This window comes from Periplaneta americana, chromosome 6 (assembly GCF_040183065.1).
Source record: "Periplaneta americana isolate PAMFEO1 chromosome 6, P.americana_PAMFEO1_priV1, whole genome shotgun sequence".
NCBI lineage: Eukaryota > Metazoa > Arthropoda > Insecta > Blattodea > Blattidae > Periplaneta > Periplaneta americana.
In genome coordinates, this window is record NC_091122.1 from 106,185,712 (window position 1) to 106,202,277 (window position 16,566).

At 34.3% G+C, this 16,566-nt stretch overlaps 1 protein-coding gene across 3 annotated transcripts in view; it reads left to right on the top strand.

Annotated features, from left to right (window-relative positions):
- Positions 1-10,002, top strand: part of LOC138701632 (uncharacterized) — a 53,666-nt gene extending 43,664 nt beyond the window's left edge. For all 3 annotated transcript variants that reach the window (XM_069828731.1, XM_069828732.1, XM_069828733.1), the window contains 3 exons: positions 674-809; positions 5,223-5,291; positions 9,372-10,002. In XM_069828731.1, the coding sequence (XP_069684832.1) occupies positions 674-809; positions 5,223-5,291; positions 9,372-9,446 (280 nt within the window). In that variant the 3' untranslated portion in view covers positions 9,447-10,002. The remainder of the gene's footprint in view (positions 1-673; positions 810-5,222; positions 5,292-9,371) is intronic.
- Positions 10,003-16,566: the final 6,564 nt, after the last annotated feature.

A 16,566-nucleotide genomic window follows, 5' to 3' on the forward strand; every position in this document is an offset into this window, starting at 1 on the left:
CACTTACAAATGGCTTTTAAAGAAGCCAGAGGTTCATTGCCGCTCTCACACAAGTCCGTCATTGGTCCCTATCCTGAGCAAGTTTAATCCAGCCACTACCATCATATCACATCTAGTAAAATCCATCTTAATGTTATCATCTCCGAAGGTCTTTTTCCCTCAGGCCTTCCAACTAACACTCTATAATATTATGCATTTCTGAATTCACCCATGTCCTTTAAGGCCTATACCTACCTACTTAGGAAGTAATTTTTTCTGAAGTACTCTCATGTGGGAACATGGTCGTTTTGTCATAAATCAATGGCTCTTGATTTTACTTGCTGTTAAAGTAAGCTAAGCTAAGAAACTTTATCACTTTTAAAAACCCACCATCTAAAGTCAGATTTGAATGCAAGAACTCGGATGTAATAGCAAGCATGGTAACCACCGACAACGACATTAGTCTGATAGTTGACGTGATTATGCTGTGTACCTACAGATAGACTGCATGCCACAAACCACTTCATCGCTATCAGAGAAGCTGAGAGTCTAGTTATATAAACATTTTGGCATGGATTTTTGTGGGCTCACAACTTTCTATCAATTTTATTATTTGGGAATTAAAAATACATGATTAGAGAACTAAATATTCACAAAAGGGTGCCATAGTGAACATACTGATTTCTGTTGACAGAAACCCTCGCTCTGTTAATCTGAAGTTCCTGAAGAATGAGATCATGCCTCGCTACTTTGGACCTTTTGCTGACTTAAAGGCTCATGACTTTATCTTCAAGACAGACCACATTGAAGCAATGGACTGCAACGAGAAGGTGAGAGATGCTGTAAATATGACAGCGATCGAGTATAGGGAACTAACATAACATTGGATTTATTTTCATACTGTAAATCTATTATGGAAATATTTCTTCAAGATGTTGAATTCTTCTTATAACTAAAAAATATCTGGTGGGGGGGGGGGGGGGAGGAAACCTTAGGTAATGTCCTTTAACTGAAAACAACCTTGGAAATAAACCAATTGAACAGGTTATAGTTTTTAAATATTTATGATGTATAGTCTCATATAATTTTAATTGCGATTTAGAAAAGAAAATAGTAATATAACATCAAATATGTGGCGAAATGCTGATTCGAAAAGGAAAAGTTTGAAAATATATTAAATTTTACAGTGGAGAAAATTTTTTCAGTATAGGGTATTTAAATATAATGCATTTCATTATGATGGGCTGCATGCAGAGTTGGGCGAGTAAATTACCTGTAGATATTTTAAACGTAATTTACACATAAAATACGTAATGTAAGAAGGTTTTATTTTATATATCATGATGTAATAAGGTAACATTTAATTGATTTTGACGAATTAAACGATAATTACTTCGTTATTTTATTTTAAGTTCTGTTAATATTCTTACATATAAAATACTTAGTGCAAATTGAATTCAGTTATGTTTCACAACTCTTCATTGACCACAGATACGACATAATTTAACATTTCGATTATTATTAAATTAGTTTTAATGTGTTGTTACTTATTATGTAAAAATTGCACTTATTTACCTTGAATTGTTGAGTAGTTATTACCCTTAGCAAATATTGTAAAATACACACTTATCAATTCACTTCACTCTTTGCAATAAATAACAGTTGTTTTCTGATTACTTTTTAATGATAATCCAAAAATTATATGTAAAGTTAACACAATTAAGACAAGTACTCATACAATATAAGAACTTGATAACTGCTTGATTTCAAAATAGCTTCTGTTATGGAAATTATGTCATTAAAACTCAAGCATTCTACGATGTTGAATTACAAAATTAACTAACACTACACATTATTAACAAAATGTAGTCAATAATTATCACACACTTGATTTTTCATTTTAAGAGTGTAATAAATATGCACTAGTTTTTATTTTGTTATTTTTCAAATGAAAGGCAATTTCTGTTAGCATTATGGACAAAAGACAGTTGGAAAAGCTCTCTCCAGTTCTGCAGACGTAGTTGGAATATTTTTATTTATTAGCAGGGAAAGGATTTATATGTAAATACATATTTACTTATAAAGCTAATATAATTTATATTTTGCATTATCTTTATGTTTCACAATGTGTAGGGTTGAAAAATCCTACTTTTATTTTCCATATTTTTCCATATTTTAGAGTTTAGTACATATTTTCGTTAATTTCCATATATTTTCCATATTTCATATAAAACAGTCCATATTATATTAGGTTTAACAATAAAACAAAACAAAATTCCATTAACTTTTAAAAATACATTTCAACAATAGAGATTTAAACACATGTTCAGTAATCCCTTTAACATCAGAGTTATTTGAAAATTAGCAGTCCTATCAACAATGGGAAAGTAAGTTACAAAACTGTATTAATTTAATTTAAAATTTTTAACAGACTTCAGTTGTGCAGCTCAACAGTTAAATGCCAGTCAGAGTACACATAGGTTCAGTTTTGTAAATCATACTATAAAGACGGTAAATATGCCAAAAGTACGTCATTCAGTCAATTTAAAATCAAAACTAACAAGTTACATTTCAGAATTTAAAGAAGATGGTTTATCAACTGACAATAAAATATTATTTTGTAATTTGTGTCAGTGTGCAGTATCATCTACACAAAAGTTCCTGGTGCAACAACACATTACAACTAGTAAACATCAGGCCAACAAACAACTAAATTCCAAGCAGAGACAATTGTTTTTAACACAACCAACAACATCGAATGTAAGATCTGAGTTTAACATCGACCTGTGCCGTTCTCTCATCTCTGCTGATATTCCTCTCTACAAACTAAAGAATAAGGTCTTCAGGGAATTCCTTGAAAAATATACTCAACATACAATCCCGGATGAGTCAACACTTAGGAAGACGTATGCTCCATCCATCTACGATGAGACAATACAGAAGATAAGAGATGAAATTAAAGATAGTTCAATTTGGGTTTCCATTGATGAGACTCCCGACAAAGAAGGTAGACTTGTTGGTAATGTAGTTATCGGTTTGTTAAGTGAACAATATTCTGAACGAATTCTTTTACATTGTGATGTTCTAGAAAAGTGCAATAACAAAACTATAGTTAAACTGTTCAACGAAGCTATGGGTATCCTGTGGCCAAAGGGTATTATGTACGATAATGTGTTATTCTTTATTAGCGATGCTGCCCCTTATATGGTCAAAGCTGGACAAGCATTATCTGTTGTATATCCTAAATTGACTCATTTTACTTGTGTGGCGCATGCATTTCATCGTGTGGCAGAAGTGGTCAGAGACAATTTCCCTAAAGTAGATTTGTTGATTTCATCAGTGAAAAAAGTATTTCTCAAAGCTCCCAGTAGAGTTAACGTGTTGAAAGAAATGTACCCTGAAATTCCATTGCCACCAAAGCCAATTTTAACTAGATGGGGTACATGGCTAGAAGCAGTTGAATATTATGCCGAACATATAGACTCTATTAACAATGTTCTCCTTGCATTGGACTCTGAAGATGCAGTCTCAATTGATACTGCGAAAACAGTTACCTGTGACATAGGTGTGAAGAATGACTTAGCTCACATTCAGCATACATTTTCATGCATCATAAAAACGCTCAAAAGTCTCCAAAATAGGCACCTTTCACTATCTGAAAGTTTTGAAATTATAAATAGTACTGTGGAACAACTGAATCGTGGTAGAGGTAAAGTTGCAGATGCAGTAAGAGCTAAGGTGGACACTGTACTTTAAAAAAACCCTGGATATGAAGAACTACAAAAGGTTGTTGCTGTGATGAGTGGTGAATCAACAGTGAAGATTAACTTGGACTTATCCCCAGCAGACATTGTGAAATTGAATTATGTACCAGTTACTTCTTGTGACGTCGAACGCTCTTTTAGTCAGTATAAATCTATCCTCAGAGACAATAGAAGAAGATTCACTTTTCAGCACTTGAAAGAAATGTTTGTAACCTATTGTTATGGTAACAGACAATAAAAATTGTGTTTTGTTGAAACTACATTGGAAGATAAGGTACGTCCATTATATTTTTTGTTTAGTTTGATTAAAATGTACCAATATTTAACGTACATAGTCATTTTTTTATAATTTTAAGTCCATATTTAATTCCATATTTTGGTAAAAATCCATATTTAATTCCATATTTTGGTAAAAATAACTACATATATATTTACATATTTCATATATTTTTAGTCCATATAAATCCGTTCCCTGTTTATTAGTAACATCTGCTAGTTTGTTATGGGCTAAAAACCACAATGTGTTTGGAGATTTATCGTTCTTGTTAAAAAGTTCACAATAAATACTGCTGAAAACTGTCAAGACCTTATGCATCTAAAGTTTCCAATATGAATCCTTCTACTTGGTTATGATGTTCATTAAGATTCTGTCTTTGATAATGTGGATGAAATATATTTGCTGACATGCTATGTGTATTTAGAGATTGTTTTCTCTGTTTCTGAAGATGTAGCTTGTCATTACCAGGGTCATTTGTAATTATTCTATTGCATCTGCGACACTGCTTTCTGACTTTTGACAATATTGATGGGCTGGCTTATGGTATCTAAGAGTGTAATTGTTTCATACACTTGTGAAAGAAAATTTTCTTCAAATAAAAGACATTTGATTGATGTTGGAATTTGGGTGAATTCATCATAAGCTGCATCTTCACGCATAGTTGTGATGTTTTTCAGAGAGGCACAGCATCTCACTGAGATCACCAGCAGGTGTCAATTTTATTTTTTTTAGTAGGTTATTTTACGACACTTATCAACATCTTAGGTCATTAGCTTTTGCTATAACGACAGCTAATAAATACTATACTATACTATAGGTTATTTAGCGTCTGACTGAGATGAAGGTGATAATGCTGGTGAAATGAGCCCGAGGTCCAGCACCGAAAGTTACCTAGCATTTGCTCATATTGGGTTGAGGGAATATCCTAGAAAAAACCTGAACAGGTAACTTGCCCCGACCGGGAATCAAACTCAGGCCCTGATATAAATGCCAGCAAATATAAATTAGGACCCACTATTAAAAATTAAATATTAATACTATAACTACAGTACTGTACTTGCTAAAAAACATGAACGGAGTAAGAATTGGTAAGTTAGTGTGAATATTTGTTCGTAGTAATAAACATATATTCATTACTTTGACCATTATAAGCCTGATTCTTTTTACAACAAATAAGTTACTACGTTTTAATTCTGTTGCAGCATTTGGAAGAAATTCACATCTCAACACGTGAAACCCGGAAAAGAAGGCAGACGAGAGCTGCCAGTCAGGTAACTTGAGCATGACTGTACTGAAATTTATGCATAATTATTTTAATGAACTCTCCCCTAATAACCAATTAAGTTCAAAGCGTAATATGTCTTCTTTACTTAGTGTTTAAATTAATGGCGCACAGCTAATTCGGTTTCCTGTACCAGAGATCCAAGTTCAAATCACAAGTGCAAATGGAAGAAATAGTAGACAAAAGATATGTTAGAGATGGTTTCCAGAGTATTCCCATTGCACCATGTACACACTGCTGCTGCTAAATACCATAGTAATGATGATGGTAAAGATAATGTTAATAACATGATGGTGTCTGTTATCTTGGTATCGGTATATATACTGCAGTACTAATTTCATTCTGAGTTCTTGTTAGATGTCTTCATTTCTTTTGTGATCCCATTTGGTATAGCCAGCTGTTCAGCGCATGAACTTAATTTCACTAACAGTAATTCTATTTTCATGATTCTTTCTTGAAGTCCAAGCTTCACTGCCATAACAAAGGACCGTTCTTGCTAGGTTTTTGTATAGACTAAGGAAGGTTTCATTACATTGTTAATGATATCCAGGACTTTATTAAATTAAAAAATTGTTGCAGGAATATCTAAATGTCCTAAACATTATAGTTTAAAGCCAATATAATTGAATTCATTAACTCTTTTTGAAGTTTTTTCATTTATACAAATCTTACTTGATATGGTACTGGTTCTTTGCCACAAAAAGCCATTATTTTGGTTCTATTAATGGAGATTTCCATGTAAAATTTATCAGCAATTAATTTTAAATTATCAACTGATTGTTGTAGGTCATCTTCAGAACTAGCTGATGAGTCCAAATCATTTGCGAAGATTATAGTAGCATATCTAAACATAAATTTCGGCTGATAACTGTATGTCCATGTCTTGTATGTCTAAACTCACGTATTATTCCATTTATATAAATGTTGAATAAAAGAGGTGAAAATGGCCATCCTTATCTAACTCCAGAAGAAATTTCAAATCAATTAGATAGTTTATCATCAACGTTACCAGTAATCATTGTTTCTTTGTATAAGTTAGAAATGTTTTGAATTATTTGTTGTAGAATATGGTCAAATGTCAATATTTCTAACAGTTTGTTGCAGTTTACTTTATCAAAAGCCTTATTGAGGTCAGTGAATGCAATATATATTTCTATATGAAATAAGCGATATTTTTCTATCAAAAGTTTCATTGTTAAAAAAACCGTCACAGCATGATCTCCCTTTCATAAATCCATTCTGATTTTCCATTAAGATGTCCTCATAATATCCATTTAACTTGTGTTTAATTAAGTTGAAAAAGATTTTGTACCGGTAACCAGTATTTAATAAGCTAATTCCTCTAAATTATTGCAGTCATTTATATCTCCTTTCTTGTAAAAGGTATCACAAAGTTTCGACCAACTGCTAGGTAGTGCTGCACCATTCTAAATCATATTTAGAAAATTTAAGAATCTTAACAGAAATGGTCGAGTTGCATGTTTGAAAAGTTCTATGCTTATACAGTCTTCTGGTGCTTTATTACTCTTCATGCTTTTAAGGACTGTGGAAAGTTCTTCCAATGGGATGGGTTCTGTATCTAATTTCCTGAGTGCTGCATCATAAGCGGGGAAGTTTTTCTACCCCATAAATCTTGATAATATTTTAACCATGAGTCCTGAGTATTTGTATTAAGTCGAACAGATTCTTTAATTTCTTTGTTCATCAATTTTAGAATGTTATATATCTGTGGTCGAGATCGTGTTACATCATTTTCTAAGAAAGGTACAAACTCTTCCTAGTTTTTTCTGTAATATTTTCTACCTCACATTTAGCAATTGCTTTTTTTAAGTAATATTCAATCTTATCTTCATCTTTTCCTGTACTGAGATATTTTTTATATTATCTTAAATAATTTATTTTATCCGGTCATCCCAGTTCCTTAGTCTTCTTTTCCTGTGCCACTTTTTAATACCTAAGCTTTCGAATGCAGCTTGCTTTATTATGTCTGTGATGTTCTTCCATTCCTCTTCAACTTCTGTACCAGTTTGTATTGTTTTGTTTACTTTATCCAATCTTTTTTGATACAACCATTTAGTACTAGGGTCGTTAAGTAGGTGAACTTTATAATATACTCGGGTAATTTTTGTTTTCTCCTATACCATCATGGTGTCATGCGGACTTGACATACTAAATTTAACAATTAGGCTCCATTTCTGGGCATTGGAAGACTCTGGTGTCTAGAACCAAGTCTGCCAATTTATTGCTGCATATAACGTAATCAGTTATTGATTTTGATTCTCTTGCTTTCCAGGTAAATTTATGACTGTCTTTCTGTTTGAAAAATGTATTCATGACTTTCAGTTGATTATATAATACTAAATCTAACAGACAATTTCCGTTCTGATTGTGAGTATTCGAGTATTTTCACCGAATATGCCAGTGTTTTGTTCTACTTTAGAGTTTCCTATTGTAGCATTAAAATCTTCCATACGCATAATGAAATCATTCTTATTGACTTTATTCAAGAGAAGTAATAGTTTGTCGTAAAATGTTATCAGTCTCCTCATCTGCTACTCCTGTTGGTGCATAAATCCCTAATATAGTCAAGTAGCCTCTAGATATTTTGAGACATATTTGTATAACTTTTTCGTTCCGAAAATGATATTCATTAGTGACATTGTCATAACTTTTTGTGTATCATTAGCATTATTACTGCTTTTGCTCGGATATTCTGTTTTATACCAGAATAAAATTACAAGTATCGGTAATTTTGTGTCTGTTTTGTTCCTCATAGTTTTTTTCCTAGTTTCTGATATAACAGCTATGGATATATATATATATATATATATATATATATATTTGCTAAGATATCATCCAACTGTTCTCCTTTATGAGCAATTCTCTGTACATTTCATGTAGCGAAACTATATATATATATATATATATATATATTCATTTCTCATCCTTCTTCATTCATAGGTCGTCCTGTGATAAATCCAATTGGCTGAATCTATTTGTAGACTTATAATGTTTCTGGTCTGTGGATAAACTTCGGGGCTTCTACCGTTTTGTCTTGGTGTTGATGGCTGACGTTTCGACCACTGTGTTGTGGTCATCTTCTGAGCAGTTGGATTAAGGAAATAGTTTGCGAGCTCGTATATATATATATATATATATATATATATATATATAGGATTCTCAATGGGGGGAGTAAGGGAGTATTTCCTTAATCCAACTGCTCTGAAGATGACCACAACACAGCGGTCGAAACGTCAGCCATCAACACCAAGACAACGCGGTAGAAGCCCCGATGTTTATCCACAGACCATGTACACCAGCTGCGGAAGCCTACGTGAACACTTATAATGTTTCTCTCTGACCAGTTGCTAGCAAGAAGAAGGTAAGTCCCAGTAGTGGGACAGTAATAGTAATAATAATAATAATAATAATAATAATAATAATAATGATAATAATAATAATAATAATAATAATAATAATAATAATAATAATAATAATAATAATAGAAAGGCAAAGAAACGCCTCCAAGTACTTTTCGTAGTCCTAAATGGGCTTATTTGCTACTAAAAAAAATAATACTGCCTTGTGGGACACTGCAGGCAATGTCTATATGGCAAAGTTATCTGCAACTTCTTTGTATCACTTGTAGAAGGGGAAAAGGGGATTTCTGAGTCAAGATGATCAGTCACGTATCCCCCATTGGATGAAGTATTTCTTCAACTGTTTATTTCTGTAATGATTATTCTCCTTCGGAATATGTATTATATGACTTTCTCGTGTTAAATTCTATCGTACCTGGTTACCATGTTTCGGTCTGTTATTGACCTTCTTCAATCCTTCATGAACTCTGTAAAAATGATAAAGGTATGTCCTGTGAAAGATGCGGTACTCAATTTGATAGGAGGCTGAATAAATCTCGGGGCCAGTCTGGAAGTTTTGACAACGAGAACAATCCCATTACCACTCCGGATTGAACCTGAGAACTTCCAATCCATAGCCAATTGCTCTACTAATTCAGCTTCCTGGCCGTTGTAGATTCTATAACGATTTAATTATTTTCTATACACAGATAGGATTCAATCCAGAAGAAGATGAGAAACCCTCCAGCAAGCGACAGAAGGTCTCGCAGAGTTCCAGAATTTAAGCAATAAGAAGTTACAAAATTTTTTTAAAGTTGTTCTAATATGCAGGATAGTCCATTATATTATTATTGTTATGATATTCGTTTCATAAAGCCTTTCACTGTTGCATAGAATACTTGATCATTATTCCTCAAATATATTATTGTTTTGTGAACTTATATAAGAGTAAAGGTTAAAGAAATGCTATTCGGTTGTTCTGTTTCGTGATGAAGTAGTATCTAATTTGTTTTATATAAATATATGTGATTCCTTCATTTAGATGACAATAATTATTCTTTTCATTCTTAACAGAAGTGAGGTGTTTTAAGAATGTAAAATATATTATTGCTAATTTATTATTAATAGCTATTAGTAAATGTTACACATGTTGCCATAAATTAACGTGCTATGAGCTAAGACATGTATAGAAGTGTGTATTAATTTTCAGTATTCAAGTTACATTGTATTACAGTATTACATTTAGTGCCTATCAGTTTTCTATTTATTCAAGTTATGTTTGTTTCTCTGTGAATTTGGAAAAGGCTAAGATTGAAATAAATGTTGTATATTATTGTTCCATTTTATGATTTTACTTACAAATTTAATGAACTCGTATTGTCAAACTTGTAGACATTGCCAAGACAAGTAAGTTAAAAATCATAAAAAAAACTTTATAAATTTTGTGTTTAACAAACAAGTACTGGTACCTATTTAATTTTTATTACATGGGATTTAATATATTATACCATCTAAAAGAAAATGTAAATACTATGCAAATTTAAGCAAGTTTCAAAGAATGTGTGGAACAACATAAAGAATCGTTCTGAATGACAGAGAACTCAATGGTGGGGGGAAAAAAAAATTATGGATTATTTAACGACACAAGTGCAGAGGTTATATCTGCATCGCCGGTGTGCCGAAATTTTGTCCTGCAGGAGTTCTTTTATATGCCAGTAAATCTACTGACATCAGCCTGTCGCATTTAAGCACACTTAAATGCTATCGACCTGGGGCAGGATCGAACCCGCAACCTCGAGCACAGAAGGCCAGCACTATACCGACTACGCTACCGAGGCCGACTCAATGGTGGATGATGAAACATGGATTTTTTCGTTGCTGATGATGAATGTAGGAGTTCACGACGTTTCGAAGGTTGACTCTATCTTTGCCTTTAAAATACACAGAAAAGGAACGGTGCCTTACTCTCAAGGGTGTTAAAAACTGCTAAATCCATTTGACTAACTGACGTCCTGAATTCTAAGCCTCATCTCTTCTGAACACGAATACTGAAACACAAGAATCTTGCAAGGCATGCAATTAAAATGTGATAACTTGAGTCCGGAAGTTAAAAAAATTGCCTTTTATAATTTGTTGCATATATCGATGGTTTTTAATGGAAACTCGCTTTATATGTTGTTGTCAGTCTTTTACAAGTTTTTTTCCATTTTGTCTGTTTTATCTCTTCTGACTTATTTTAAAGTTTAATCCATTATTTGACATTTTAAGAAGAAATCGTGTTTTCTTAATAGCTAAGACTTACATAAATAATTTAAAATGGCTCATCAATTACGACTATTTGTGATGATGCAAAAATAAAAAAAGACATGTGAATCTAATACCTTGTCCACATGTCACCGGGATTTAATACCACATGGCATCTTTGAGGTATAGAGTCGACCAAGTTACGGAAATAGTTCTCGTCCTGAGTAAGATATTTCCAGGTAGCCAGAACTTGATTCCACAAGTGATCTGGATTTCAAGGTGAGTCATTTGGATATTTTTCAATCGTCCTCCTTGTTTCAGTTCTCGATAAATGTAATATATTAATAAAAATAGATCATATGTAGCAAATGAATAACGATGTTCACATCCCATTTTCTCTTTCCTCTTCTGAATTATTAAGGGTTTAAAACTATAGTACTTAGGCACAAAAGGCCCATTGTGTACTCCATAATCTGGAAGTCAATCCAGAAGACCGCAATATGATACTATGGCTTAATTTCCTGAAATTCCTCAGGAGACAATGTACGGTATGTTTCCAAAAATAACAATACCTGATTCGGCTTAAATCTGAGCAATCCAGCAAAATGTAAGGTGACGACTCAACCTCCATCCCAGTATTCTGCAAGTTGGGTCATCACTAGACCGCGGAACTTCATGCAATTGCATGTTTTTATTTATTTGGCATATTGGAAAAGTTGTGGTTGTTTTCTAATGCCAGGCGTTTGACAATAAAGTCATTTGACCTCTTGCACTCCAATATTTTTCAAAGATATTATCATGGTCAGCCACTGAAGCACAGATTTTGAGGTGTTCCGAATCCATTTCTTGGTTTGAGTTGCACAATGGGCAGTTAGGAGACTGATATATTCCAATTCTATGCAGGTGTTTGGCCAAACAATCATGGCCTGTTGCCAATCTAAATGCAGCTACAGACGATTTTCGTGGTAAATCGGGAATTAACTGTGGATTTTGATGCAGAGAGTTCCATTTTTTCCCTTGAGATTGTGTTATCAAATTTTGTTTGTTGAAGTCTAAGTATGTAGATTTAATAAATCTCTTCACAGAGTAATACGTAGATTTAGTAACAGGTCTGTAAGTAGCAGTGTTGCCCTTCTTTGCTAAACCAGCCGCATTTTCGTTTCCCATATTGAAAAAGTAAAAATGGATCTTTGTCGATCATAGTTATTACATTTGAATTCATTTTATCCATTTTCAATTTATCATGGAACACCTCAATTCCTGCAGCTTGGAAAAAAGCAATCATTGTACCAATTCACAAAAAAGGGAAACCTGCTCATGATGTTAATAGTTATCGACCAATAGCACTATTAAGCATGATAGCAAAAACCATGGAGTCCATGATCTCCAACAGATTAACTTGGTATTTAGAATCCCAAAATCTTTTATCACCAAGACAAGCCGGTTTTCGACAACTACACTCTACCAATGAACAAGTCATACGCCTCGGCCAAGAAATAAAAGACAGTTTTAACAAGAAAGAAGATACCTTGGCAATATTTATTGACTTTCAGTTAGCATATGACTCTGTTTGGAGAAATAAATTATTACTAAAACTCCAGAAATTAGGTATCTCCAGCAATATGTTCAGATGGATATCAGAATTCCTTAGTCAAAGATTCATTGCCACTAAATTCAATAACTCACTTTCTAGTTACAGACAAACATATCGAGGTCTACCTCAGGGCGCTGTCCTCAGCACAACTTTATTCAATATTTATATAAATGACTTACCCTCCCTATTAGAGGAATCAAACATGAAAACAGCACTATTTGCAGATGATATAGTTTTGTGGACTTCCGGATCCTACAGACATATAGACAAAATTCAAAATTCTGCTCTTAAAGCTCTAAATCAACTTCATGAATGGAATACATCAAATTTGATGACACTCAATTTAAGCAAAAGTAACTACCAAATATTTTCACTAGGTAAAAAAGAAAGAGAATTCAATATCCTATACAATGGCCAACACCTTCCTAGGACTTACGAATCCAAATATCTTGGAGTTATTTTCGATAGTAAGTTAACATGGAGCAACCATTTGAAATACATTTCTGAAAAAGCTCGTAAAAGATTCTCCCTTCTAAAAAGACTAGCAGGAAAGAAATGGGGATGCTCTAGGAATACTTTGAACACTACATACAAAATGTTTATACAGCCAGTGCTGACATACTGCGGAGAAATTTTAATTACTTCACCTTTCATAAACGACATAGAATATGTTCAAAACCAAGCTCTCAGACTCATTACTGGTGGAATCAAAACAACGCCAATAGATTCTATGAGATTCCTCACTAATATTAACAGCGCCAAAATGACAATAGAAGAAAAAGCACTGATTCAATATGAAAACTTATCAGATTACCAGGTAAGAATTGGCATTCATACAGTCCTCTTTGTAGACTGAAAACTCAAAAAAGTTTCATATCCATTGTTCAAGAATTAAAACAGAAAATCAATATCCCGAATTTAAAAGAAAACTTACAAATTAAACCAAACCCTTTAACTCTATTAAATATAGAATATAATCTAAATTTAGCAGAAGAAATACTGAAATCAGAAGTAAACACTGAAATACTGAAACAATTGTCTTTAGAGACAATTAATATTGGGTACCCTCCACAAAACTGGCTTCATTTATACTCCGACGGATCCTTGATCTCCAGAGAACAAGGTGCCGGTGCGGGTGTTATGTGCTGTCTTTTCTCACTTTATAGATCTCTTAGATATGGAACAACAAGTTTTGATGGTGAAATCATTGCAATAAGTGAATGTCTCAGGAATCTTCTATGCCACATCAATAAATTTAGGAATGCAGTTATATTGTCAGACTCCAAAGCAGCTATTCTATCAATCGTCTCTAAACACATACCTTCATCTCAAACAGCAGAAATAACTAAAATGCTCTCTCAATTATTATCACTCAATAAAAGAATTGTATTCCAATGGATACCATCCCATTGTGGAATCCTGGGAAACGAGAATACGGATGCTTTAGCAAAGAAGGGCAGCACTGCTACTTACAGACCTGTTACTAAATCTATGTATTACTCTGTGAAGAGATTTATTAAATCTACATACTTAGACTTCAACAAACAAAATTTGATAACACAATTCCAAGGGAAAAAATGGCACTCTCTGCATCAAAATCCACAGTTAATTCCCGATTTACCACGAAAATCGTCTGTAGCTGCATTTAGATTGGCAACAGGCCATGATTGTTTGGCCAAACACCTGCATAGAATTGGAATATATCAGTCCCCTAACTGCCCATTGTGCAACTCAAACCAAGAAATGGATTCGGAACATCTCAAAATCTGTGCTTCAGTGGCTAGTCATGATAATATCTTTGAAAAATATTGGAGTGCAAGAGGTCAAATGACTTTATTGTCAAATGCCTGGCATTAGAAAACAACAAGCAGAGCTAGCCATCGAAAGCTTGGAAGCTAATCTCCAACTCACCTGGCTGAGAACCGGAGAAGAGTTATTCTAAAGCCAACATTATTTTGCATAAATGCATATTTCGAATGTTTTCCCTTTTAAATGCGTTCCAGTATATATATGTTTATTTTGCATATTTAAATGCATATATTATTAACATCTTCCGTTGTTTTGCCCAATATATTATCTAATTTCAAAATTTCTCTCTCACAAAAATCATAATTTCCAAGATATATAAAAAGTATGTGAGAAGTAAAACCAACAATTATTTAATTACTGTTGAGGACATGAAATTGTTGCGATGACAGTGGATACTTGTCCCTAGTGTGTAAGTTGGGTCGTTTTCCACTTTGACATGAGGCTAGCTGTTACTCTATGTATCTGTTAAAAGAAAACATGGCTGATCTCCAGAAACTAAGTTCCCTTCGGGTATCTCTGCTACAATTCGGAGACAAGCGATGTTACATGTTGTTGGACCACGTTGCCTGACATCTACAGTTATAATTAAAACGTTCTCCATATTAATGTTGTGACAAATGTGACTATCAACTACTGGAGTATACAGAATTCCATGCTCCTGTGGTTCAGTATACATAGGCACAACTCAACATAGTTTCAAGACCCGGATTACTGAACATTGAAGAAACTGCCATCTAGGCCACATAGATGAGTCAACTGTAGCTGAACACACATATCAAGAAGGGGAGCACAACAGGTTCGAGGACACTGACATCCTAAGTGATACGCCAGATTGCATCGAGAGGTCATTGAAATCTATAAGCACAAGAACGACTTTAGTCGAAAGGAAGAAGGTCTTAAAGTCAGTCAAGCGTGGTATCCGTCCCAGAGAAACACATGCATTAAACTGTTCATCTAACAGCCGAACACGATGGTAGCCAATTATAACACTTTGACGACCGGTGCGGACTGTAGCAACAATGACTAGCCACGATCTGTCCAGACCTTAAATACCATAATGCAACTAGTCACAGTCCCAGTCGTTCCCGGCACGCTAAGGATATCTTTGCACTCCTGTGTGCCATACCACTGATGAGGTCTGCTGGAGTGGCAGACGAAACGTATGATAACAGTTCCAACAGACAATGGCCCTTTGGCCCGTATAACATCAATGCCAATATGAAAGTCTACATTCCAAGGTAATTGATTGTTGGTAACAACATATTATATACATAGTCTAGATAGCAAAGATGTGATGTAATGTGCCTGTGTGTGTACACCCATGCCTCACACTAGTGCCTAGCCACTCCTCAGCCAGATAACAGGCTGCTACCTCAGTTCTCGATAAATGCTCCTCTCTGTACAGTTTTATTATATGTATATATCATGGCCGTGGCTGCAAAACGGTATTTGTCGAATACAAGGGGCCCAATGTCCCATCTCTACCTTCCCGTGGTGCAGCTGTTAGCAAGCATAATTTTACAAGCTGAACTAAAGGGAGGGGTTACTCATCAATTAGCACTGGTCAGCTTGATGAGTTATTGGCCGAATTTGGTATAATTTTTCTCTATTCAATACCTAATTCTTTCTTTACCCTTTCCTATCCAGTCCTCTGACTGAACTCTTACTTTCTTCGACCCCGACAGTATTAGAGATTCAAGGCCTAGGGGTTCATTTCACTTTCCTTCCTACCCTTCTATTTTTCTGTTCCTAGTGCTGACCTGCTATGGCACTAAAATCGCCTCCAGTGGCTTAAGGAGGGAAAGCTGGTGATCAAAAAGATCTCCCAACTAGATCCAGTGGACCCGTCGACCAACAGCAGGTGTGGTCCTCCAGACATTCTGGGGGTTGTTGTGAATGAAGTAGCCACCAAAACGTTAAAATATGGTGTTCACTTAAATCGGCTACAACTTGCCATTTTCACTCCAAAGCAAATCATCTGTAGCTGCATTTAGATTGGCAACAGGCCATGACTGTTTGGCCAAGCATCTGCATAGAATTGGAATATATCAGTCCCCCAACTGTCCATTGTGCAACTCAAATCAAGAAATGGATTCACAACATCTCAAAATTTGTGTGTCAGTGGCTGACCATGACAATATCTTTGAAAAATATTGGAGTGCAAGAGGTCAAATGACTTATTGTCAAATGCCTGGCATTAGAAAACAACAACATATTAATGTTGTAGCATAATGGTAGCGTTTCGGGCTGATATTCGT